The sequence below is a fragment of the Pyricularia grisea genome, assembly GCF_004355905.1.
Source record: "Pyricularia grisea strain NI907 chromosome Unknown Pyricularia_grisea_NI907_Scaffold_11, whole genome shotgun sequence".
NCBI lineage: Eukaryota > Fungi > Ascomycota > Sordariomycetes > Magnaporthales > Pyriculariaceae > Pyricularia > Pyricularia grisea.
The window spans coordinates 243,084-270,241 of NW_022156723.1; the positions used below are offsets into that span (position 1 = coordinate 243,084).

The following is a 27,158-nucleotide window of genomic DNA, read 5'->3' on the forward strand; positions in this document are numbered from 1 at the left end:
TGAACCAGATCATAAAAAATGTCAAAATGAAGATTACGCACGGAACGCAAAATAGCAATGCAATAAAAAATTTTAATAAACGAAAAATGGGTTTTGGTAAAAATAAAATTTCCTTCGATTTCCTAAGTAAGGTAAAACGGCCATAAACTAATATAACAATAAAAATGCCGATACCAGTTAGTACTACGCCGCTTGTTAGAATATGGCGGAAATATGGCCCTGTAATTTGCGCAAAAATAACGTTGACATTTTCAATTTTTTGAAAATGCTGTTTTAATATTTTTACAATTTCCGGTTCGATAAAAGTAAAAAAGTTGAAAAGCAGGGTATTATATAAAGTTTTGTTACCGATTTGGATATAAAATTTTCCAGTCCCCAAGAAGCAGTTTTTGGGAATTAGTTTTGATATAAATTGGGGTGTTTAGCCAATAATCTTGGATATATTTTTGATTATTTTTGGGACCAATGTAGTAATTGTTCCAGTTATATTGTGGAAATTGTTTAAAATGTTAGAAATACAAAATCCGGGTTTTATACTGTTGGAAAAACCTTTTTGCTGCCGAAAACGCCATTCCAGAGCATTGAATTTTAAAATTTGCGTAATATTATACTTTTAAACTTAGCAATTTGAAAACGCCAAAAGATTAAATAATTTTATTCATTTGTAAAATATTTATACCGGCTTTTATAGCATTCTTGTTTAAAAACGTATATGCGTTTGATATTGAAATGCAAATAGAAGAGAAAATTACAAAAGTGAAAACGGAATGGGCGAGAATTATCTATTTAAATATAGCGACTGTAAATTATAGTTTTTTTACTACGAGATTCAGATTGATATTGGGTATGATAATATTTGTACGAATTATATTGCTTCGTTGCAATTTAATTTTGGATTAATTTTAGCTTTTGCGGAAATCGAATTTTATATATCCGTAAAATAGGCCTAGGGAATTAAACTCTGGCAAAAGTTTCCATTTTGAATAAGAATTTATGTAATCTTTATTAAACAATTATTTGCTAACCAAAACCCAGCGGGGAATATTTTGCAACCCATATTATACGACTACTTTTCCCAAGCAAAATAATTCTTTCGGTTTTTTTCGCGCCCCGTTTGAACATATTAATTCTTTTATTAAATAAGATTGCTCATTAACGGGTATTAATAGTTATATATGATATGAAAAGCTCCAACCGCTTTTTTAATTTGTTTTTCGGCTGGGTAGTGCTATTTTAGTTATTTCTTTTTCCAAAATATGTATTCGTTTAGATTTTATACATTATTTCTTTTTAAATTAAAAGGTGTTTTACTATTTATTTTGTTTTTGTTTCGCATAAGCATTTTGATTCGTTAAATTATTTGATACATTTTTTAATATGGTTGTTTAACCCAGGTAATTATAAATGGTACGTAAAACCGGTTTTTCCTAAACGTTTTTTCAATTTTACCAACGTATGAATTTAGAAATTTCTATTTCTAATGTAGGCTCTTGGTAAATGGGAATTTGGATATTTCGTCGAGATTTAATAAGAAGTTTTAAATATACGTATCGCCCATTATTTTCAATGTTGGCGATTTAAATGTTGGTCTTTGTTCCTTATTCAATTTCTGAACGGCCATTTGTATTTTTTGATTTCGATGTTAATAAAACCGGTGTGTTTTGACATTTTTTCGAGTATTCTTTCCGTATATATAATCGACTTTGGAAATTATCTTCCTAACGTGGTATAATCAATCATTTCACCGCAAATAGCAAACGGCTATACATTCCAGAAGTATGTTTAAATGGATTGGTTGGTATACCTTTTAAATTTTAATAATATTACCGGGCCGGAAATTGTTAAAACAGTTTTTCATTATTAGATTTTGGTTTGAATATATAAATAAAAATATATGGTTGTGGATAAAATCGAATTTAAATTGCTGTAATTTTGGCCTAAATGCAGATTTGCCAGCTTTTTCCAATCCGCAATAACATTTCCAATAATAGATTTGTAATTTAGTGGGATTTTGGGTGGCGAGCGCGCGAAAATTTCAATATTATATACGACGGTCGCTGGGTTTTGGTCGCAAATTTGGTAGTCCAAATACCGGTACCTGTGCCCAGGTTAAGAATACGGTGGAATGGGCCGTTTTCCTATATCGGCGCGCTTAAAAATCAGTTATTTAATATTAAAAATTATAGTTGGTGCTGCAAATTTGATTTTTGCCGTTATTTTCCAAATTTGGGGGAGGTAAAATATTTTTTTGAACCGATATAATTATTTTTGTGGGCTATGCATTATTATAAGATTTGCCCTGAACGAAATTTGAAAAAGCGGAACGACGCAACGAGCAATTTACTTTAAACCAGTTTTAAGTCGGGATTTAGGTCCAGTTTTAATTTCGGGCCGAATTTAGGACTGCCAAAATTAATGTAATAAAATGTAATTAATATTTCTTTTCCTAGTTCTTGCCCCAAATATCCATTAAATCGCGGTTGCGTTTGGTCCGACGTTTTTACTTTTAAAATACCTAATAAACCCTGGGCTAATATCCCTTTTATCAACCCATATTGGTTTCCAACAGGCGAAATATTATTTGAGGCCGGTTTTTTCGTAAATTCCTCTTCCTAAAATAAAATCAACCATCCATTTCTTCGTTTTAAACCGCGCATTTTTCATTTTGTTGGAATATTTTTAATTTCAATAAAAACTTTATATAACCTCCCTTTTTATTGTTTCACAAAATCTGCATTTTTGTTATCGAATTGGCCGTAACGATTTGTTTTACCCCTAAAAGTTGATTTATTTTTTTATTCCCAAGACGAAGACGGGAATTCTTCACCATTTCTATTTTTGCAAAATTTTTAGTCAATGTCGGTTTGTTGCTTTCATCTTGATAATTTAAAAAGAAATCTTTCCCGAAACAATGTACTTTTTTTAAATGTATTTGCTGACGTATGATTTTCGGTTACGGCGGGCAGTAAATATTGCAATAATTTGTTGGGAGTTGGTAATATCAGGTTTTTATCCCAATTCGGCTAATAGCAGGATAATACGAAATACCTATCTGTTTTTCGGATCGTATATAAAAACTTTGCCGTTTGTTGGGTCGATCCGTGAATTCGACAAATTAATTTTCGCCAATTTCAATTTTTTTTTAAACCTTCATTATTGTTATACCAGGAAGCAAAACTTTCTAAATCGCTAATTAGGTTAAAGAATTCTGTCCAAAAAATATATTCTATAAATTGCCCTATTTTAAGTGCAATCTTTGTTTTGAGGTAATTTGTTTCGATTTTGGGGCATTTTTGCCAGCGGCGGTTGGGTTATGTAATTTTTCAAATAATATTTTTGCCGGTTTCCAAATTCGGTTTACAATTTGGTATGAATATTATAATTTGGCGTTAAATGCGGTATATGGTAGTTTGGTGCGACGGGAGGTTATAGGTAGCGGGACTGTAATATTGCGCCTAGGCCCATAATGATAATTATAAAGTTTAACGGGTTCGACGGTATTGGTTTACCCCTGAGTAGTGGAAAAAACCAAAGATATATTGATTGGTGCAAAAAATAAGAGAAGCTGCTAATTGAAATTGGAAAGAAAAATTAATGGGATTGTTATTTGAATTACTGGAACCAATCTGAAAATTGACAATTTTAAAAACGAATAACCGAACGAATTAACTGAACTAATAAAAATAATATTAGATATTTTTTACCTATATTTTGAAATGGTATGATAAATATTTTACAAAAATACTTTACGGAAACCCGGGCCTATTTATATTTTAGCGAAAATAATTTCAATAACAATATAAACAAAATTATTTACGTAACCTCGTTTTTATAAAACGACGCGTTCGCCTGGTTTAAACCCATTTGACGAAATTATTTGCACCATAGAAAGGGAAAAAACCGTAAAATTAAAATTAACCGTATTTTCGACGATTACGATAATTTCGAAAAATATTCCAAAAAATATTTGGTAATCCAAACGAAAAACGCATAATTAAACGGAATTTGGTGCGTTTTATTTAAACCAAGTCAGTATTTAAATATATTAATAGGTTTTGATAAATTACCGCCAAATTATCATAGAGTTTTAAAACCCTAACGGCACGTTTTTATACGAATTTTAAAAATACAAATAGAAACGAATTTACTAAAGAAAAACAACCCGACAGTTTAACCAAATACGTAAAATTAACCGTTGAAATTGATAACTAATAATACGAAAGAAACTGGAACGACGCGAAAAACGCAATGTATAAGGACCAATTTTGCGATAAACCAATATTGGACGTAAATACCGATATCCAAAACCGCCTTGTTAATATAATATTTTATATGGGACGTATAACGGATTCATGGATTTCAACGCAATTTATTAAAAAAAGCTCGCAAAAACCATAAAAAATGGTATTTTAAATGTAATAAATTAAGATATATCGCCAAAAACTTTTTTAAAAACGTTCCGAATTTATACCCCAATTTCGTAACCGGATATTAGAATAACGCCCCCGGTTTTACCTTCGATTCTAAAAACAAACCCGAAAAAATACAAAACTTTAACGCTATTAACCATTAACAAATATAACCCGACCAACACGGCCTAATAAATTAAACCATTTATTGTAACGATAATAATATAGTCCATAATAATTTTAAAATGAACGTAAAATAATATTTTTACAAACCACGAAATACCCCAATATTAATAATAAAAAACCAAATATTTACAAAAATAAAACCACTAATTAATTTACACCGATCAAACGCCAAGTCACCCGAGTTTACCAATTCGAACGTATCGGAAAAATTAAATACGATTGGAATAAACCCACCATATTAAAATAATTAACAAATTTTTAATAAACAAATACAATAAAGGTTTGGGAAAAAAACTGATAACAGCTTAAAAAAATATTTAACGACGAAAACGACGTTATTTTTAATATATATATAATACAATAAAAACCAACGACCCGTACAAATACGAAAAAAATTAAATTAATATACACCAAAACGATTAATCAATTTGATTCCTAAAATATATATTATTATAATAAAAACAATCTTTTTAAAAAAGTCTCAATACGTCTAAAAATAACCCGAAATTCAATATTAAATAACCGGAACACTTTTACGTTTTTTAAACCGAATATTTCCGAAACAATTATAAAATCCACCTAAATAAAAAAAATTAACAATAATTTTTTCCAACGACGACGACTAATAATAAAAATCCACGAAATATACATTATATAAAAATTATTTAATTGGGAAATTAAAACTAAATTCCGAAACGAATTAATAATTATCTTTATATTTAATAACAAATATTTTATAGTATATTACAGTTAACCCGTATTATTATGATATAAATACACCCACAACGTTTGTAAGATTTATATATTAATTAAACTTTAAAATTGGCACGCACGTTAATAATAATATTAAATACTTACACCCATAACAAAAATCGTATAAAACCTACAAATAAAAAATAGGCAAAAATTAACAAACGTACGCAAAACATTTGCACCAACGAAATAGTTGTTCGACCAAATTAAAAATAGAAATAATTACGCGTTAAGAAACAAAAAATAAAAACCTAAAACGCGAATCCAATAAACCAAAAAATTAAAATAACCAAACGGTATAAAACATCAAACGGCGACGATAAAAACAGAACGAAAAACCATAAACCTTATACAAGGTGCAATAATAAAATACGAATATACATTTTTTGATACATAATTTGAAAAAAACCCACACGAATATTGTTCAATAATAGAATATAAAATAATTATATATTACCAAAACTCGTCACGGAATGACGAATATTTTAGTAATAATAAAGCCATATTAATTGTAAACCGTGGAATAAAAGGCAATTTTATACGCGAACGGCATTAGCGAAATAAAAACCGTATATTTTTAAATAAAAAACTACGGACGAAGAAAATAAATTAGCTGGGATATTACGGATGAACAAAATAAAAATATAATTTTAGAAACTTTTTGGTTTACAAAAACAACCCCAAAACAAATTGGATAACGGGCTAAGTCCAATGGGGAAAACACCTAATTATTAAATAATTTACGATATCTAAAGATTTATATAGGAAATATAAAATACGGATGAACCAAACAAAATTAATGGCGTATTTACGAAAAGGATAACCAATTTCAAAGCTAATATCGGAAAACAAAATTATCTATAAATTAAAGCCGATCCAATTACATAATACCCTCAACAAAAAAACAAACCAAAAACAACAAAATCCCCAAGAAATACCAAATTTACACACGATTGTTTAACCAAAGATTCGAAATAAGTTACCCGAATATAATTCATTTGATTACGGAATACCGTCTAAAGAAAACCCAACAAAACTTCCACAGAACATACGGTTTAAACCCCATACAATTGAAGGTATTAAATAAATATTTCGCAAAATTTTCAAAAAAGGTTACATTAAATTATCGACATTGTCAAAAAAATACCTAGTTTTTTTCGTACCAAGGAAAAACGGAAAGTTACAATTATACGTGGATTACAAATAATTAAACGATATTTCTATTAAAAATTATTACCCATTCCCATTAATAAAAAATTAAAAAAATATTTTTTACCAAATGTAATAGTTTACAATATCAAATTTTAAAAGAATATACAATTTAATCCGTATAAAGGAAAACAAAAAATGGAAAACCGCGTTTCGTATTAAACGAAAATATTACGAGTATTGAATAATGTTTTTCGGGTTTATTAACACCGCAACAATTTTCCAAACCATAATTAACCACGTTTTTAAAAAATGTTTGTATATTTTCGTCGTTGTTTATTTGGATTAAGTTCTTCTTTTTTCCAAAACGTTGGCAACATATAAAAATTACGTTTACACGGTTTTACAAAAATTATGAAGCGTTAAATTTTTAATCGAACCAAGAAAATGTTTTTTATCATAATAAAATGATTTTTTTGAATATATTATCGTTTTTGGAAAAATTAAAAATCCAAATAATAAAAAAATGGTTGTAACCGCAAAACGTGAAAAACGTTCGAGCATTTTTCGGATTTGTAAACTTTTATAGGAATTTAATTTAAAGAATACGGCGCGATCACTACCTTTTTAACCAATATAACCAAACTTATTTAAAATTCCAGTAAACGGAATAAATATAACAAATTTTTAAATAATTACGAAATGCAATAACCCGAAAACCGATTTTCAAAATACCAAACCCAACGAAATTTTTCGAAATCAAAACCAACGCATCCGACTACGTAATTGGAACATAATTTAACCAACGAAATAAAAGAAAATTACATTTTTACGGCTTCTTTTGATAAAAAGTGGATAACCCAAAATTTAACTACCAAATACACGATAAAGAATTTATAATTATTATTTAAATATTCGAAAAATGGAAACCCTAATTATCCGGAATTAAATACGAAAGATTAATTTACACGGATTACAAAAGCCTAACCCATTTCACCATTAATAAAATGTTAAATAAACGACAAATTAAATGGTTAAAGTTCCTATCAAGATTTCATTTTAAAATTATTTACCAGAAAAAAACGGAAAACGGTAAAACCGACGTTTTTAACCGAAAGTCGGACCACTAAAACACAATACCAGAAAAACACGCGTTATTTTTATAGCGGACGAAAACGGAAACCTTTTACCAATATACCGAAATTTTAAAATAATAAATATAATAATTATACCAAGAAAATACGGAAAATACACAAAAATATAACGCACGAATACCGAAAAAATTTCCAAAATATAAAAACGATTAAAACAATATTATAATTTTGAAAGAATCCGATAAAAAGTACAAAAAACCGTTAATAATTGCGAATTTTGTACCAAAAACAAATCCGCAAAATATAAATTTTACGAGGTATTACAATCATTACCAACTTTTGATAACATTCAACAAACTATTATTATGGATTTTATCATTGAATTACCCCCTTTGAAAAAAAATTATTTACACGAATTAAATATAATAATATATTAATTATAATGGATAAATTTACCAAATATGCCTATTTTCTATTATATGAAAGAATAACAATACCGAAAAAATCGTTTACACATTTTTACGAATAATTATTAACAATTACGGTTTATTAAAAAATATCGTTACCGATAAAAACAAATTTTGCACATTAAAATTTTTAAAATTATTAGTAAAATAATCAAGAACCAATTATAAATCATTAATAATATTTTACCCCCAAATAAACGGATAAATAAAATTGGGCAATTAAACATTCGAATAATATTTAAGATATTACGTAAATTACAAATAAAACAAATGGATACGATTATTACCCACAATATAATTTGTTTATAACAGTTTAAAAAGCGAAAATACCAAAATAACCCCGTTTTACGCCAATTACGGATTTAATCCCACCGCGTATAAAAAACCCAAAACGACCATTATAACACCACGAACCGATAAACAAATAAACGAATTACGATAATCATATAAAAGACTCTAATAAAAATAAAACTTCGTACAAAAAAATAATAAAATACGCCAATCAATATCGGATAAAAAAACTATTTTTTAAAAAAAGAAATAACGTTTACTTTATTCGACGTAATATTAAAACATAACGACCGAATAGCAAATTAAATTTTATAAATTTTAAAGAATTTGGATTTTTTAAAAACTAATAAAAAAACTAGGGACACCAACTACAAATGATTATTACCAACCATCGAAATTCACCCAATTTTCCATATATTATTATAAAAAACCAACACCACACGGTATTAATATATAAAAAATAATTGAAATTAGTGTACAAAAAACCTACGAAATAAAACAAATATTCGACCATAAACGAAACCACGGTAAAACAAAATACTTTATTAAATGGGAATATTATAAATACGAAAAAAAACATTTGGAAACCTTTTAACCACCTCCAAAATTACCAGGAACCATTTCGCTAATATTACTAAAACCTGGAATTACGAACAAATTAACCAAAGAAAACGGCCTAAAAAAACACCACCTACCATTTTTGAAAATTAAATCCGCAAAAACCTAATTTTGTAAATTAGCACCTAATATTGAAAACCAATTAATAACGTCCATATAACCTAAAAAGCGCGATTCTGTGTCCAAACCCGATTTGAAAAAACCATTTAAAACAGTTCGTTGACCCCCAAACGATCCGTTTCCGCAGCATTTTCGACCGATAATTTAACATTTAAACGAATAATTTTAATTTTATTACGGGATTAAAGGAAACGTTTTTATTTACGTTATCGTAATAACCGGTTAAATTTTCGGACTATTATCGTTGTAAACGAATAATTTCCTATTATATACGGAAAATATTGTTTTTAATTTTAAATTCCTGCAATTCAAACTTTTTTTAGTTTAATCGACCCACTGAAAACAGATTGAATTATGGGATAAACTTCACATATAAAAGAAAAACTACCTACAATTGGTATCAAAAACGGAAATAGTATTATATTTCCGACCACGACGGACATACTTATTATATCGGAAATTTAATGCGATTATACGACAGGAATAACCGCGAATTTTATAAAAGGAGCACGGTATAATTTCGAAACCCTTGAGAACAATAATTTTAACCAGATGTTCGCGGCGAACAAAAAACGCGGAAATCGGGAGAGTAAATTATGGCCGTTTTTTAATTCGAAACGATATCGCGGTTAACAAAAAAAACGAGAAAAACACCGGAAAAAAACATTAGGGGAGCGATTTATTTATATGGCCACGGAATTTGGTTTTAAAAAGGGAAACCTGATATTATAACCAGGGTTGGCACCGATACAATTAAACAAAAACGGGAAAGATGTCGGAAACCCAAGCTAAAACCACCAAAAACTACGGACTAAAAACAGAAAATGGAACACGAGGTCACGTAACAATTAAATAAAAAACCCTAACCCGATTACCGGGCAAAAATAACCGCGATTATTATTAAAAAAATAGTCTACCCCAACCGTAGTTACCCCAAAATAATTATAGTTATTTAAATATATAAAGCACATTTATTACCATATGAATAAATTCGATTCTAGGATTGTTTAACAGTAATTAAACTTCAATTGATTTTAATATTTATTTAAACGCGATTATAATTTCATCCCAGTTATTAAAAATACCCAATTATCCAGTTAAACGGTTAATTGTTCCAACCCACTGTATTTTACCATAAGAACAGATTACCCCGATACCTTTATCGTAGTAATAAGGTAATAAGGGTGATTTTTAAAATACCCATATAAAATAATTTATCAGAAATTTCGTTGCGGTACAGGAACGATTTTTTACATGCCGACCCCCATTTCGATATTAGAGGGTATATAAAAAAAGAAAGCAAAATCTCCCGAACGATCATATCTGTTTATTAATATTTAAATTACAATGTATTCCCACTTATTGTTATAGTGTTTTTAGCACTGGTTATTACCCACGCCGCATTTAGGTTACCACCTTTACCCCCTATTAACACCTACCATTATTAATAATTTTAATAAGATTGTTTTTTATTTTACTAAATTTTCCCAGTTAACTTTTACCACGTTGCAATCGGGCTTAAATTAATGCAAAATATAAGTATTATACCAATTTTTAAATATATTTAACAGAATAAAAAGCCGTATAAAATCTTTTATCCTTTTAAATTATGCTTTCTCAGGCAATTTTGAACTCCCATTATATTTATATTAATTAATCATCCTCTTATTAACGGACTTGTTCCCCATTACCTCGAAATTAATAATAAATTAAATAATAAATTTGGTAAACCCTGATAATTTGCTCGGATTACTACATACCATCCTGTAAATAGGCTTAAAAGAAAATCAAAACTATTACGGTCGGAATTTCATATAGTGCCAAATAATAATAATAATAATAATAATAATAATAATAATAATAATAATAATAATAATAATAATAATAATAATAATAATAATAATAATAAAGGGCGATTCTGAAAATATAATTAATTTTGAAAGGTGGCTGGTAATACTTTATATCAATAATATTTAAATTTACTTTGGTTATTATTTTAGGATCAACGTTACGTTAATTGACTATTTTAATCCCAATTTGTTAATTCCGCGTTCCAAAAGACGTTCTGTCTTTTTTTAAAAGAAAACTATTCATACTTCTTTTTCTAACATTTTAGTATTTTAATATCGGCGACTAATTTAATTAATTACAAAATTAAGTTTACGTTTCCCTCTCATAAATATATAATTTGCTAGAAAACGCTTTTATTAATTTTGTATGCAAATTAAGATAATTGTCCTAAACTTTTTTTCCTTGAAATGATTGTTCGAAAATATTAGGTATTTCAAATTTATTAATTAAATATAAAACTTTGGTTGGTCTTTTTATTTACTTATATGAAAACGGTTATATACACTTATCAATATATCTTTTCTACTATGCTCAGGCCCGATATTTAAAAATTTGTATAATTCGTTTTTAAATAATATAATTTTATTTAATATTTTATACATAGTTATTTTACAAATCGGTCAGTTTTATTTCCGTATTACTTCTAATTTTGCTACTTTAGACTGATAACTATTTGATAAAATTACATATTTTAAATTAAACGGATTATAAAGATTATTGTGTATCAAACCGGTTTAACCGCGGTAACTATCACAAGTTGCGTAACTATATTACTTGAAAAATTATGTTAAATACACGTTTTGAATATTATATATCAGTTTTGATTTATCTTCTTTATACTGCAGTTGATTTGTTGGTAGTAAATTATACTAAATTTATGTTAATCCTACCTGACTTGCATTACTTTGCCCAGAATATCAAATTGATTTAATTTTGCAATTTGAAACGATGGAATTAAACCACCGGTATATTAAAAACTAATATTTCTAAAATAATCTTGCCTACGTTTTAATATTTACAATTAATGTGAGTTTTGATACAACTGCTTTAAATAGGTAGTATTTAAAAACCTAATAGGAAGCATTATTGTAAATTGGCGGGTAATTAGCTAAGCACCTATATATATAGCTTAAATAGTAATACAGTTTTAATAAAATAAATAAAGAAATTTATTTATATTCTTTTTATATTCTAGACTTTTTATATACGCTGCAATCAACTTTATATTATTATATTATTTATTACATTAAAAACCAATAGAAACCCCATAAAATTACAATCTCTATATTCTTTCAGCCTGGGAAATGTTATAATATTAAATGGTAAACTTGTTTTATTAATTACGTTTATAATTCATTATACTTATTATTTTGCACTTTTGAAATACGTATTTGCTCGTTAATATTCTAATCAATAAAACCAATACTTATAATTTCAATCCAATAATTTGTTACGATCAAGGTATCGGGTAACCTGTTCTTATGGTAAAGTACAGTGGGTTGAAGCAACTGAGCGTCTGACGGGGTAACTGGGTATTCTCAAATGACTGGGGTGAAGTTATGATCGATTCCTGAGTAGGTAGTAAGTTGAACGCTGCTAAGCAATCCTAAGCTAAGTATAACTATATGGTTATGAGCGTGTCTTATATAGATTATGTTTCTGAAGTGATCATTTTGATCATTCCAAGATTCCAATGATCCTCTTGTTCTGATATTCCTGATCACTTAATGATCCAAGTGATTGTCTCCTCTTGGCATCACGTGGGGTCACGTGACTTGTTGCTTGGGTAATCCCTGTTCCACTGGTCGGTGTTCTCTTGACGAGTGTCATCAGGAGGGGTGTGACCCCACCTGGCCTCCCTGGTGCCGACCCAACTCTCTGGTCACAACATAATTATTGCGACGTCGATATCCGAATAAAAAATTGCAATTATATTTGTTAATTTATATATTTGCAATCTTAAACACTTTAATTTTTATATAATCTAATAGGCCGCCATCTGCGCTTACTACGTCGTTTATTTTTAGCACCGGTAAATTGATACCGTTAAGCCAAAACGAATAATATTCGATTTTATCCACGGATTCCAATTTCCTAAAAGAATTTTGCATTATTAAAAATCCTGACAATTTATTGCGGTAAGTTACGCTCCTGGATTTGAATTTTCCCGGAATATTATAGCCTAACCCATTTTATATTCTAAATTTTAAAAGCAAATTTACAAAATTAATAAGCCCTGCGTTTATTAAATCATCTGTTGCAATATTAAAATGTGACTTTTTACGAAACGTTAACCCCCCGAATAAAAATAATAGCAAGTTAACAGAGCCTGCGTTATAAAATATATTGCTTAGTATTAAATATCTTCCAAATTTGCTAAAACAAAACAGAACAACTGCGTTTAATGCAAAAAGAATATATAAAAAGCCGAAATTCTTTTCACAAAATGGGGTTTCAAATCGTTTTTATTATTTTATTAAATGGAAGAGATTCTCATATAAAGACAATACGTAAAAACCATGAAATGATATTAGCGAAAAGTTTATTAAAAATTTCGAATCAAATTTTGAAAGAGATTATGCAGGAATGCGGTTATTTAATGAAAGAAAATGGGCTAAGAACATTCAATATTTGGTAAAATGAAAACGTCGACCAAAAAGCGAGAGGTTATAGGAAAAGGCCAAAACGTTAAATAGCGCATGGGTTTGGGAATACAAAATAAAAGTAAGAGATTTAAAAGCAGTTAACAAACGTTGAAATAAATTATTTTATACGCACTAAACTGCGTGGAAGTGGTGCTAACAAACCGCAAAAACGAATAATAAAAGCTTATGCACGGCGGTATGCATATACGGTACCGCGACAAGGTGTAATATATATATATATATTAATATGTATTTTGAATTGGGTGCAAAACGCATCGGAAACGGAATTGGTTAAAAACTAGAAAAGTTTTACTGAGTTCTATATAGATATATAAATACTACAGCCGGGGTAAATATAATATAAAAGCTAGTTTATTAATATTTATCCGCGAAAGTTTTGCTGCGAGAAAAGGGAAAAAAACAAACCAAATGACTGAATTTTACGCGATGCGGATGAAAGGTGGGTTTTTTATTAATATATATCAATTTTCTGTATTTTCCCTATAAAATACCAATCGATATTGGTTCCTGATTATATACGCATTTACCCTAACAGATATCCCCTGAAAGCTTTAATTAACCAGTCTAATTTGATAGCGTATTGGCCCGTTTGCATTATTATAGCGAATTATTATCTGTAACTTTGTTAAATTGCTTGTCGATATTAAAAATCAAAGCTTTGCGAAACGCAAACCTGTATTTGATTATATATGAGTTTTTAGCCAAATTTAAACTTGGGTTATTGAAAAAAATCGCCATATAACGGTTACGCAAGTATGGTAAAAAGAATTTAATATTTTTACTTGTTACAGAATAAATCAAATAATAAAACTCAACCGTTTTTGATTATATTTAACTAATAAAAAACCTATTATATAATAACGCTTTTGATTTTCAAATCTAAACTTGGATATACCAAATTTTCAATATTCCAAAACGTAATTATTATAGCGCAATTTATTATCGCGCTAGTAAAGCTATATTGCAGCGCTTATTTATAGTATAATATTATAAATAGATTTTGGCACATTTGTTTAACGTTAGTTAAAATTAAAATAGATTTTGAGGCCGAAAAAATTAACCCACGAACAAAAATCCCGCAGAACCCTAAAAATAGCACCGTTATATGAAAAATTTCGCATTTGCTAAAATTGGGCCAATTATTACGTTTTATTTCCTGGTATTAATTGAAAGCATTTCCTTATTTTCTAGTTAAAAGGGTTTTTTAATCTGCGATTATAATTAGGACGATAATACTTTGAAGTCTCTCTAATTACCCGGTTGTTATCGATGGTAATAGGACCGACCATAATTAAATATAATAGTTGATTGTACGAACGTTAAAACTACAATTGGACATAATAACGGACGCAAACCACCTCCTCGAAAAAAAAGGTTTCTGCAAAATGCAAAAATTGCAACAAATAAATTACAAATTAAAAACATAATACGATGTTTAAACTCTATATTGCTGTAGTTTGGTAATCCAAATCCGAAATTGACGGTTAGAGTATTTATTGTTAAAAGAATTAAAATAAAAATACGTATCCCCAAATTTGGGTTGCGAAAAATCGGATTTAATTACAGTTTAATTATTATAATTATAATATCCGCAGTTTTTTCAATTTTTAAAACGACCAAAACGTTGTCAGAGTGAAACGGGTTACTTAACTGGCTTATTATAATAGACCCGTAACCGCAAATATTAGTACTTACTATCTTTGATATTTTTGTTTTTATTTGTATTTGGACTTGTATTCTTTTGGTTTTATTGCCGTGAAGGGCACCAAAAGGCGGAAAAAACTAAATATATTGTAATCTTTTAGTTTTTATAAAGTTCGTTCTGGTTATAATCCTTTGGGTAATCAGCGCTATTGTTTTCCAGCACTAGCAAAATAGCAATAATAATTAAAATCTGTGGGGAAAGTCGTATATGCAAAACCGTCGCTTGGAATTACTTTAAAAACATTGATTATACGCTATTTTGCAAATTGCAGGTAATTACGCACAAAACTCCTTTTTAAACGCTGCATTTATATACTTATTTGCTTATTACAATCCCAGGATTGGATTATTATTTGCATTATTATCTAGATTATTGTTAATCTTTTACCATTGGTTAACATTTAATTGTTATTTACCGTTTATATTTTCTCCAGAAACTTGAGAAATTGACAAATCGGCAAAATAGAACTAAGATAAAAATTTATTTCATTTAAATTGCGTAATACTTATTATAACCCAGTCATTTATAATATTTTTTACATCGGCACAATCCCAATACCAATAGATCTTTAAATAATATTTATGGACAAAATTAGCTTTCTTAATATATATTTGCACTCGGTCCCTATTTTAGCATTTTAAATAATTAGGGTTAATTAACAAAATCCCCAACAGCCTTTGTGGGCTTAACCACAAATTGCTAAAATATTACAAAAGTATCATAGGTTTTCGTTGTAAAATATAAATGTGGTTTTTGCAGTAAAAGGGTAGTTTTAAATTTAGAATAGTTATTATTATCGTATTTTGCCTTTTCTTTCTAAATTACAAAATTTCTGTTATTTAAATGCTTATTAACGGTTTAATCAACTTTCCGTATCATAATTAAACGCTATATTTAATGCGCAATATATATGTATACGTGGTAGTTTAATAGTAATATTAGATATCAACTGCATACATTTCCTGGAATAAAAACGTTTAAATTCTAAAAATGAACTAAAATAAACTAAAATAAAGAGAATATCGCCGGTACGGGGCTTTTATAATGCGATTACTTTTAACAAATTCAAAAAAGGCCAACCGTAAAATTTACATATATAACCAAACCATTTAAAAAAAGATTGTAATGATTCTTTTTTGCTAATATTGTTGAGTTAATATTATTACCAACTTCTTACCTTCTGTTTAAAATCCCTGGATCCTTCAAAATAATAACACGGAAACAGCAGTTTTTTGTTTACAAAATAATGGCCGAATTTTGGAACGTCCCGAATTTGTAAACAGAATTCGCTAATAGGTTAACCAGAATTATAGCGAGAATAACCTTTGCAAATTTAAGATTATTTGTACGGTATATATATTTCTTGGAACGAAAAAATACGGAATACTAATATGAAGAAAATTAAATTGTAAATGTTTTATCTATCCTCGCCCCTTTTATTAAGCTAAACGGTTTCTTAGTAACGGTATCCCCCAAACCTGCCCTGAAACCTTCTTGGTTTGGAATTAAATATAGGCAAACAGTTTAAGTATTTTTAATTATATTTCAAAAAGTAAATCTAAAAATTATAACATAAATTTACATCAAAGTTCTAATAACCTATTTGATATAATTTCGTCCTACCTTTTTATGCATCAAAATGGTGGGTCTTAATTATTTATTATTATCCCAAAATATGAAATCATAATATTAACTGCGTTTCTTGCAGGAATTGCAATTTTACTTTTTTGGTTACCACGTTTACCTAAGTTTCTGCAAACTTCCCCCTTTTTCTAAGACCGAGCAATTTACAAATAAAATGAATAAAAGTAATTTTGTAGGAAAAGCGAGTTAGCCGTATATTAAAAATACCTGAAAAACCCTAGGCATTTAAAATGAAATCTGGAAAAATATTTGTTTACAATCCATTTATTGGCAAATGGCGTAAATATAGAGTTGCAAATATAAAAGAATTACCGGCCTTTAAAATTATTAGTTTAACCGAAAATAAATAGAAGATGTATTTATTTTATTAATTATTTTACTTAATGCCAAAATAGAAATAGGGAAAGTTTTGTATCATATCTGCACGTTCCCAATTAAGAATTGGTGATTATTTGGTAACAGTCCAACCTTTTAGTAGAAGCATTTATAACCAGTTTAAAGTAAATCTTTATGATATTATTATTGAGTTTTAAATCCCTACGCCGTTTAACTCATATAACGATAATCCAAAACTAAAACGCGAATATAATATGGGCTCGCTGCGTTTCGACATTTAAATCAAATTGCCCAAACGTTTTAAAAAAACAGACCGGGTTCCCGCGTTTGGGATATTTTGACATTCTATTTTGTATAATAGGGAAAAAACGCATTTTCACTTCGTCGATTTCGCTGCGTCCCTCCGTTTCCACTTCAATTCTGGCCCAGAATATATCCCATTTAATCCATCAAGAATTCGTGTATTTATACGGCGCTTTACTTTGACTGGAAAAAGCTAAAATTAATTATTCCATTATGTCCTTTCTGAAAAACTTGTTCCGTAAATAATTCAGAAGAAGAATAAATAAAAAGAACTTGGCGGTAAAAACGGAAAATAATTGAAAAAACATTAACCAATTTTTACGGGCTATTTAAGATTTATTTATTGAACGATATGAAAATTACAACGTTATAATTTACCGTCCACGTCGTCGCCAGTCGTACCTCATATATTTTCGTCGCCGATAAATTAGATGGCGACGTCCACGCTGACCTTTTTTTTATTTGGTGCATAACGCATTATTGTAGCGTTTCGTCGGAATCCAACTCGCTTTCCGGAAAGAACCAGGTATTTATATATACCAGTTAAAACAGATTTTTAAATCTTTTTTATATAGGCTTAGAAATGGGGAAACGTTTACCGGATGCCCATTTCCAGGAAATGTTTTACTTTTCAACCGGCGATGAATTATCAAGATTTTCGGATCCACGAAAGAAATAACCATGATTTTGATTTTATAATCGGTTTTGGAGATAATATCGGAATAAGTCTAACCTAGTATAATAAACAACCGTAAAATGGTTGGGGCTTAAATGATAATGGGGAGAAGATTAAATATTATATAATGTAAAATGATTTAAAATTTTGGTAAAATAGGGATAAAAGAAGGGGGAAAATATATATTAGCAATGGATAGAATATAAGTTTATAACCATCACCCTGGTAGATCTGGGTAGTTATTGCTAAATAGACTATACGATATAATATAAAAATATGTTGCAAAAGTTGTGTGTACCCGAATTGTTATATAACTTAGAAAATGGTCCACTACCACCATTAACCATTTAAATAATTTCTGTATAATATAAATTCCAAGTTTTGTAAAGTTTTAGGGGAAATAAACGTATTTTATTCTTGATTTTATAATATTAAACTGGGAAATTAGATAGTAAAAAATGCAAACTGGTTTGAAATATTATTGGAACGAACAAATAACCAAGTTGATATAATACAAAAATTGGTAAATAAACAAATAGGCTAAAAAGCAACTTTTGTTAATATAAGTTTGTTATTCATACGATGGTTGATTTTTGGAAAACCCAAAGGTGGTTTTCAAAATTAAAATTTGATCGGAGGTAATAAAAAACCGGAATTGGGTTAAAACTTTGGGCAATTGTTATACTGGCCCATATTTGGTCCAACTAATTTTAAATAATAATCTAAAAATGGGATTTGGTAATTATACCATTAGTTGAAGAAAGCCGGCAATACTTAATAAAATAAACCAACCGAGTCCATGGAACAGAATGTATACAATAAAGAAAACAAATATTTTATTTTATTGTGGGAAATTATGGTCTAGCTTTCCGTTTTATTTTCTTATCGGGGTAGGAGAATTGCAGGGTATTTGGTCAAATCTCACGTTAAAAAAAGCAGCGATTAATTGTACAATTGGCAATATTCGACGAAATTGTATACTATATCTTTAAATTCATCGTAAAAAATATTAGAGTATCTTAACCCTAAAATGAATGTCAATTCGGGGATCGCCGTAGTATCCATTTTTACCCATTACGCCCAATTAAAAAACATATGGTAAAGCTTCCTGCAAGTTAAGAATACTGTAAAATTTACCCTGCTATATATTTTGCTGTATCCAAAATTACTTTCGCTACAAATAATAGGAAATCAATAAATTATACCGACCTTTTAATAAACGAACCCCACCAACGGACTAATTTGTAAAGAAAAATCGGCCGTTTTGGCCTTTCCATCTAAATTTGCAAAGAATTAGGGTTTTCGAAAGATTTCCCAGACGTAGTATATCTATTTAATATAGAAATGGTAACCTTTATTACAAATAGCAAAACAAAAGCAACTTCTCCGTAAAAGACACGTTACCGTTTCCACGTTGTTTTCTTTAAATTAAAAAAAACGAGATTTACCGGCGTCGAACCATGCAATACGCAGCAGTTAAAATTATAAATATAAAGTATTATATATATATATATATATATATATTATAATTTAATTTAGCGCTTTGATAAGCTCGGGAAAATCCTGTTGTGGTAGTAAATTTACCAAAATATAAAAGTTTGCACAACATATAACCGCTAATTAATAGTTTTTCGCATATATTTTTATATATTTAAAAGTTACTTAAGTTTCAATTCTATGAAATCGTAATAATAACAGGACCAAATTAAGAATAAAACAATCTTCAAAATCTATAACAAAATTGGGACTTTTCAAAATATTAGTTTCTGGGTATACAATAACCAAAATCTTAAGTTACGACCCATAACCAGATTTAACCTTAAATACATTTTGTAGAATAATATCCAAAAAAAATGCAACTATAACGGTCACTAGTTTATATCCCTTTTTTAAATAATTAAATAATTAAGTAAGTAAAATTTATGTGGTAATCCCAGTAAATAAATTGCGGAAATATACTTGGATTCGGAAAACGAAGCAAATATTGATCCTAACGTCATATTTTTAGAATCCATATTTAATAATACGCAAAATACGGTTCCGACAAATGTATTTTTCAAAAATCTTACCAAACGTTCCACCCAGCAATTTTTATTTGGCGGTAACCGGCGTAAATAACAAACTATTATAATTATAAGCGGCTATTTTTGTTGTTCCTACGCATGGATCCTGCCCATCTTTTCACAGGGCGACTATAATTAACAATTTAAATTTTACCATATTATTTTATAATAACGCCCCGCTTGGGTTCGATTATATTGCATTTCGGTACGCTTAATTCAAAACGGTTGCTCGTGCCTTAATACTAATATTAATGGATTTTAACATTAAACTGTACAAAACAAACTAAATAAAAAACCAAAATATTTGGTTTTAAACTTTTATCCTATTTTCTGACTTACCCAAGATAATAGTTAGTATATATAATACGAATAGTAAATTAAAACTTTCCAAGTAACAATCGAAGTATATTACCGCAATTTCAATTTCCAACATTTTTGATAAGTGGTATTTGGATTTGCAATTTGTTTTGAATCCGTTTCTCATATAACTACGCCACTTTAAGTCCGCCAAACGGTAATTGTATAATTAAAAAGGGCGCGTATAGTAGCCCGCCAAAATTATATTTTCGAAACTTTTTTTGGGAGTAAAAACTTAAATTACCATCGCTTTTTGGTATAAAAATTAGAAATATACGCTTCAAAATACTTAATCAACAAAGAATCGAGCTATGCAAATTTGAAAAATTAAATGGAAACGTTTGATTTATTTTACAGCAATGGTTGGAAAATCGATTTATCGGGAAAGTTTCAAAGGTATTATGTATTAAAAATAAAAATAATCTCTTTTGGTATAAATTTTATATATGGGAGAATCCTCGCAGAACCGGTCTTCATATTTATTATCAAATCTGCATTATAAAACTATGAACTTTTCAGATTTAAAACGGATTTCCTTTTGCAAATCAACCAAGATACTATTTCCTACCGCCGCTCTAAAATCAGCTTACCCACCCAACGCTTTTCCTGTAAATTGATTAAATATTCACAAAATTGGCGGCAAGCCGGCATTTTAATTCGTTACAAAACCACCTTTCGGTATATACGAAATATATTATATACTCTTTGTTTATCAACCGGGTTTAAATGTAAAACACCTATTTAATACGTACTATATCTGAATACCAACATCCGATTATTTTGCCCCAAACAAATTCTATAATAAATATTGCAAAAAGCTCAAATATTTATTATATTATCCGTTTCCGGGTGGCTCTTTCATTTTAGCAAGCATATGACCGTAAAAATGTCGTTCTAACAGCGTAAATAATACTCAGGACAAATAAATTACAAAACAATTATTAATCGATTTTATATAATATTTTATAGATAATTTGATTTACTTCAAAAAGGCAGATTTACACATCCGCATTCGATAGCGAAATAAATGATACCCAGAAAAGAAATCGAGCCTATAAAATATTGAAAATCAATATTATCCATAATTAGGTTAGTATAGGCCGCAAATTTAAATCTCGCAGGGCGCGTTCGAATTAAATGCACATTTTCGCCATTTATTTCACAACAAACAATTGCCGATTTATTTTTGCCAATTTGACTTTTTAATCCCGGTATAATTAATATAAAAGAATATTGGTTTATAAATATATATAATACCGATCGTACGGTTGATATATGATAAACAAGGATATATTAATATACCACGCGTTTCATACTATTAATATTATTATATTAAATATATATATCAGCACAAGTAAATAAAACGCAGTAATAATACGCAAATATAATGCGCATTAATTAATATATGAACAAATGCAATATGCATCAAAAAATAAATAAACTAATAATAAACGTGCTAAAAATAAATATTTTTACAATATATAAAAGGTGAAACAACCCGTTTGCAAAAGAATTAAAGAATATAAATTTATAAAAAAACTTTTAACAACAATATAACTATTGTGCAACCTTTCCACATTTTAAATTATCCTTTAAAATTCACTTCCCTACGTTATATATAATCTTCACAAAAAATGGCAGATCGTTAATTTCTAAATCGACCGTTCTGTTTCTATTTTTCGAGAAATATAGTTTGCTCGTTTAATTGGTTTTAAAAATATTGGCGGGAAAATTCTATTTTATCGTTTAATTGTTTTTAAAATTATTTTTGCATTCGTTCGATTTAACCAGTGCTTTTTTTTCAACCCGTAATTAACAAACGTTTTCTGCGCAAAACGCGGAAAATAGGGGAAAACAAACTATTATATATTCCATAGGTAATTTACCGGTTTATTACCATTGTGTGCGTATTAGTCCTGTTATTTATAATTAAATATTTTTGTATTTCATTTTCTTTACAAATTACACTGGTTTTAGGGCCCGGCTTAGGACATTTGCACAGAATATCCGCTAATTAACAATTGGTAAGAACCTTGGCAAAGCTTTGGCAACCTAAAATCAAAAATATCTTTGGTACATGTTTTTTGCTATATATAGGCGGATAAATTATTCGCCCGCGCCGCGTAGTGCATAGAACGCGGTGAAACCTACCAGAACAGGTAAATATAAAATCGTACGTTATTTAATCTAAAAATTCGAATCGTATATTTATAATTGCAAGCCTAAATATAAACCAACACGTTTTTGATAAGTTTAACCCAGAGATAGAAAAATGCGCCCCAAACGGTCGGAATTGGTCGAAATTAAATATACAGGACGTTCATAATATAATTTAAAAACGAAATAAATCTTGTTAGTATACCTACAAAAACCGTACCATCATTTGGAATTTAGTAAAAAATCCAAAACTCAACTTTTACCGCATTGAATTTATTACCCTACCAATACGATCTAAACAATTGCAACGGGGCGGGGCGCAAACATTGGGAAAAAACTGCGACGTAATTAAAAATTTAGATTATAATGTTATATATATACCAAATTCTAAATAATATTATTGGCAAATACGTAATCTGAAAAACCAACGACCGTTGTATATCGTTACCCTAACAGCGACAAAACGTTATAACCAAAATTTTCTGTTTACAAATCACCGAAACGCGACGCATTTGCCAGAATAAGGTTTGTGAAACAATAAACAACCGTTGGAACGTAATAAGAAATGGCGAGCAAAACTATTCATTAGTTTTCGTCCACAGTTTTGCCCTTTTATTATTATATTTTACGGACCTCGTTACAAATGGGTCCAAAATCTACGGGTAAATTTGGCGTTTGGACAAGTTAAACAAGACCTGTAATAACAAATATAACACTTATATTATGTATCGAAATGGTAAGATTATTAATTTATAAACAAATATGCAAATAAATAAACTACGTGCATAACAACATAATTTAAAGACACGAACAAAAACTTCCCACCAAATTTATATAAGTTTACAAATAATTACATTTTTACCTAAATTGGATTATGATAGATTAGGAAAAAGACATTATTTTGTTATTTTATTTGTATTTTTTTACAGATTGCAACAATTATATAATTTCCCTTAATAAAAAATATACCTCGCTGCGCAAAAAAATACGAAATTTAAAAGGCTAATAAAATACGGTAAAACTCAAGTTTAGCAAAGTCTTCAAAACGCAGAAAACCTGCTAATTAAAAAGAAAACCCTCAAATTCAAACTTACAGCAAGTTGAAACGGAAAACAGTTTATTACGCAAATATGGATTATTTACACAAAAATATAAAAGCGTTTTACGGAAATTTGTGGGATATTCTCCCGATTTATAGCAAAATGCCAGTAATTCTTTTGGTTTTGACTGAGAATGTTAGAAAGGTCAAAAGGAAAAAAAAGAATTAAATTTTAAATTGTATTATTTAGTGTTAATATTTAATATGCTGATTTGTTGTTTATTTTTGGTTATATTGGTGACTTCTTTATCGGCAGGAAAACTTTGCTGCAGCTAATATTATTATTAATGCAAACATATATAAAATATATTCATATACATTGTAACCGTGTTATTCTCCGACTCAATCCTTTAATAAACTTTATATTTCTTATGTTGGGGTCGTAATTATGAAATTAGCCTGGATGAAAATTTTGCGCGGCATTTTCTGATTAGAAAATATAGCGGCAAATATAACAGGAAAAAGCCCAGTTGTTTTATTTTGTTGGGTGCTAAAAATGAAAATTACTGGAATGTTAATTCCTATTCCTTTCCACACTGCACTATTCCGGAAAATATAAGGTTTTCTTTTGGAAATGTCGAAACAAGAAAATCGAATTTTGCGAAACGGATGGGCGTTCAATAACAACCGAGGCGATAATATATAACCGCGGAATCGTCGTCTCAAAACTTATAATTTTGCAAAAAAACGAATATGGAATTTTGCAAATTTGAATAGTTTTTAAAAAATTTGATTTGTGCAATAAAATCGCGATTTCGATTGAATATTCTAATAGAAGTTTGTACCGAAAGATAATATTTAACTTAAACAAAACATATGGGCAGCGAATTGAAAACAACAATACGCTGGTTTTGGAAACCGGTTGCGCTTTGGGGCAAATTATCCATATATTTGTCACCAACCGCAAAACTTTACGGAAATTGTTTCGGAATCGGTACCGATGGCCATTTTTAACAGTTGGTTGGAATATTATTCTAATTCGAATTTACCGTTTAGATTATTAATTAATAATTGGTGGACGGATCGTTTTGTGAGACGGGTTTATTATTAACGTAAACTAGCAAGATTACCCCGATTTATTACATATTATAAGTGGTGGGACAGCGGTTGCAATAGGCGTAGTTATCCATATACGGTTACGGTTGATTAACGAATTACCGTCGGTAATATAGTATTTTATTTTATCGAAAAAACGCAAATGCAAATGTTCGTTATAAAATAAGTATTTGCAAACGCCCATAATACTCCCCGTAAAATTACATTTCTTTTCCGGTTCCATTTCGAATTCAACCAACCGGGCCTGGTTTATTTTTTGAATATTACCAGTTTATCATCTGCGAAAAAAACCGCCGAATATTTACGTCGATATTTGGGGCCGGAATTGGTTAATCTTTTACCGACAATTTATCGTAATATAAAAAATCGCTTATTAAATTAAAATTATTACCGGTTTCGGATATTTTGGCCGCAAACCCAGAAATATTTACCGAAATTTCGTCGACGGCGTTGCAAAAGAATCCGCTATATATTGGAAATAGGCTGCCGTCCGATGCGAAATGGCCGACTTTTATTTTAATTCGGTCTTGTATTGGAACGTTCCCGAATGCCAATTGATATTTTTGGGTTTGTATAATATTTTCGCCTCCGTTTAAAATTACCCGGCGCGCGAACGGATTTATGTATTTATCGTTTAGGGCGCCGATCGTATAACGGAGTTGTAGAAAAATTATAATATATTATTAGGCCAAGTATTGGCCAAATTTAATATATATTGGAACGGCTAAAAAATATGATACCGTAGTTTTACGGATAGCATTTGGGTTACGTTCCAATTGAAAGAAACCTTGGACCAGGCTGGCTTTATCGTGGGGATATTTGGTTGAAAAGGTTAGACAAAATCTTTCGGTAATATAATCATCGGTTTGAAGCCGCAGCGTAACATCCGGGCGTTTGATTTTAAGACACGAAATTGAGTTAAATTTATTTATATAATAAAAGCTTTATATTTTATAAAACTTATTATTATTTGCTAATTGTAAGTAGTTTTGCAAATATTATCCCTTCTAAAATTACTTTATTATAAACCTAATTATGTTAAATTTGAACAAAAACAAGTCGAACCCGCCGAACAAATTCAAGCGAATGGGGGGATGCAATCCTAAATTTGGTCTTAATACCATATTTCCGGCCATTTTACTTTTATAAAACCCTTTAACCGCGTTGCTCCGTCCCCATTTTTGTTAATTTTATTAAAAAAATAGAAACCTTTTCGATGAAGATTTTAGTCCAGCGGGTGGAAAATGGCAGAAAAGTAGCAAAATATATACATTTTACGAAATTAATTTAGGAAATATCAAATTGGAACGCAAAATAACAGTTTATCAAAGATAATAATGCATTATCGAATTTGTAAATTAGACCCAAATAATTATCGTGGCGCTCCTATTGACGATCTAATAATATATCGACGAACGGGTTACCGCGGAAAAAACCTGCTATTATGTTGGTGTATTAAAAAAACGACATCCGGACTAAAAAAGGTCCAAACAGGAAGGTGGACTTACATTTAGATTATTAGTAGTAACGAGGTTGTTAACCGTTCTTTACTCGTTATAATATATTTGCGTTTTACTTCATTTAATATATAACGGGAAGTTACATTAATAAGACTATAATACTAATAAAAACAGAGGTTAATGCAAGATTTACATTTATAAACTGGCCTTGGGTGGCGGGCTAAAAACATTAGCGAGTTTAAATTTAACGCGCGGTTTAATTAAACTTTTATTCGTTTTTCTTGACGGGCTGTTAATTAGATTCTAAATAAATTATCACCCAAAAATAAATTACCATCAAAACGTTTATACTTTTTTGCACTAATTATTGATTTACTCTCGTCGTTAACCCAGGTACATTTAAACAAACTTCCTAATTTTACGTCCAACGACGATTTTTCACTAATAATAACTTTTAATTGGAGCAAAATTTCGCGACCGGCGCGAAATTATGCTTCGTCGGAAAATAGCCTGGTACAGGTGGTAAATTAAGTGGTACAGCAGCACTGTAAATAACATAATAAATAATATTATAAACAATTAATTTCTCAACGCTTACAGGAATATATAAAACGGTCGGAAATGTTGAACAACGAATAAATATCTTTTATTAATAATTAGGATATAACGTATTACTAATACTATTATATAAAAAACGA

General features: G+C 29.2%; 1 protein-coding gene across 1 annotated transcript; it reads left to right on the forward strand.

Moving 5' to 3' along the window:
* Window positions 1–26,337: 26,337 nt before the first annotated feature.
* Window positions 26,338–26,514, forward strand: PgNI_12291 (uncharacterized protein; the record flags this gene model as incomplete). Its single annotated transcript, XM_031132244.1, has 1 exon — window positions 26,338–26,514. The coding sequence occupies one exon, from the start codon at window positions 26,338–26,340 to the stop codon at window positions 26,512–26,514; it is 177 nt and encodes a 58-aa protein (XP_030976291.1).
* Between the last annotated feature and the right edge of the window lie 644 nt (window positions 26,515–27,158).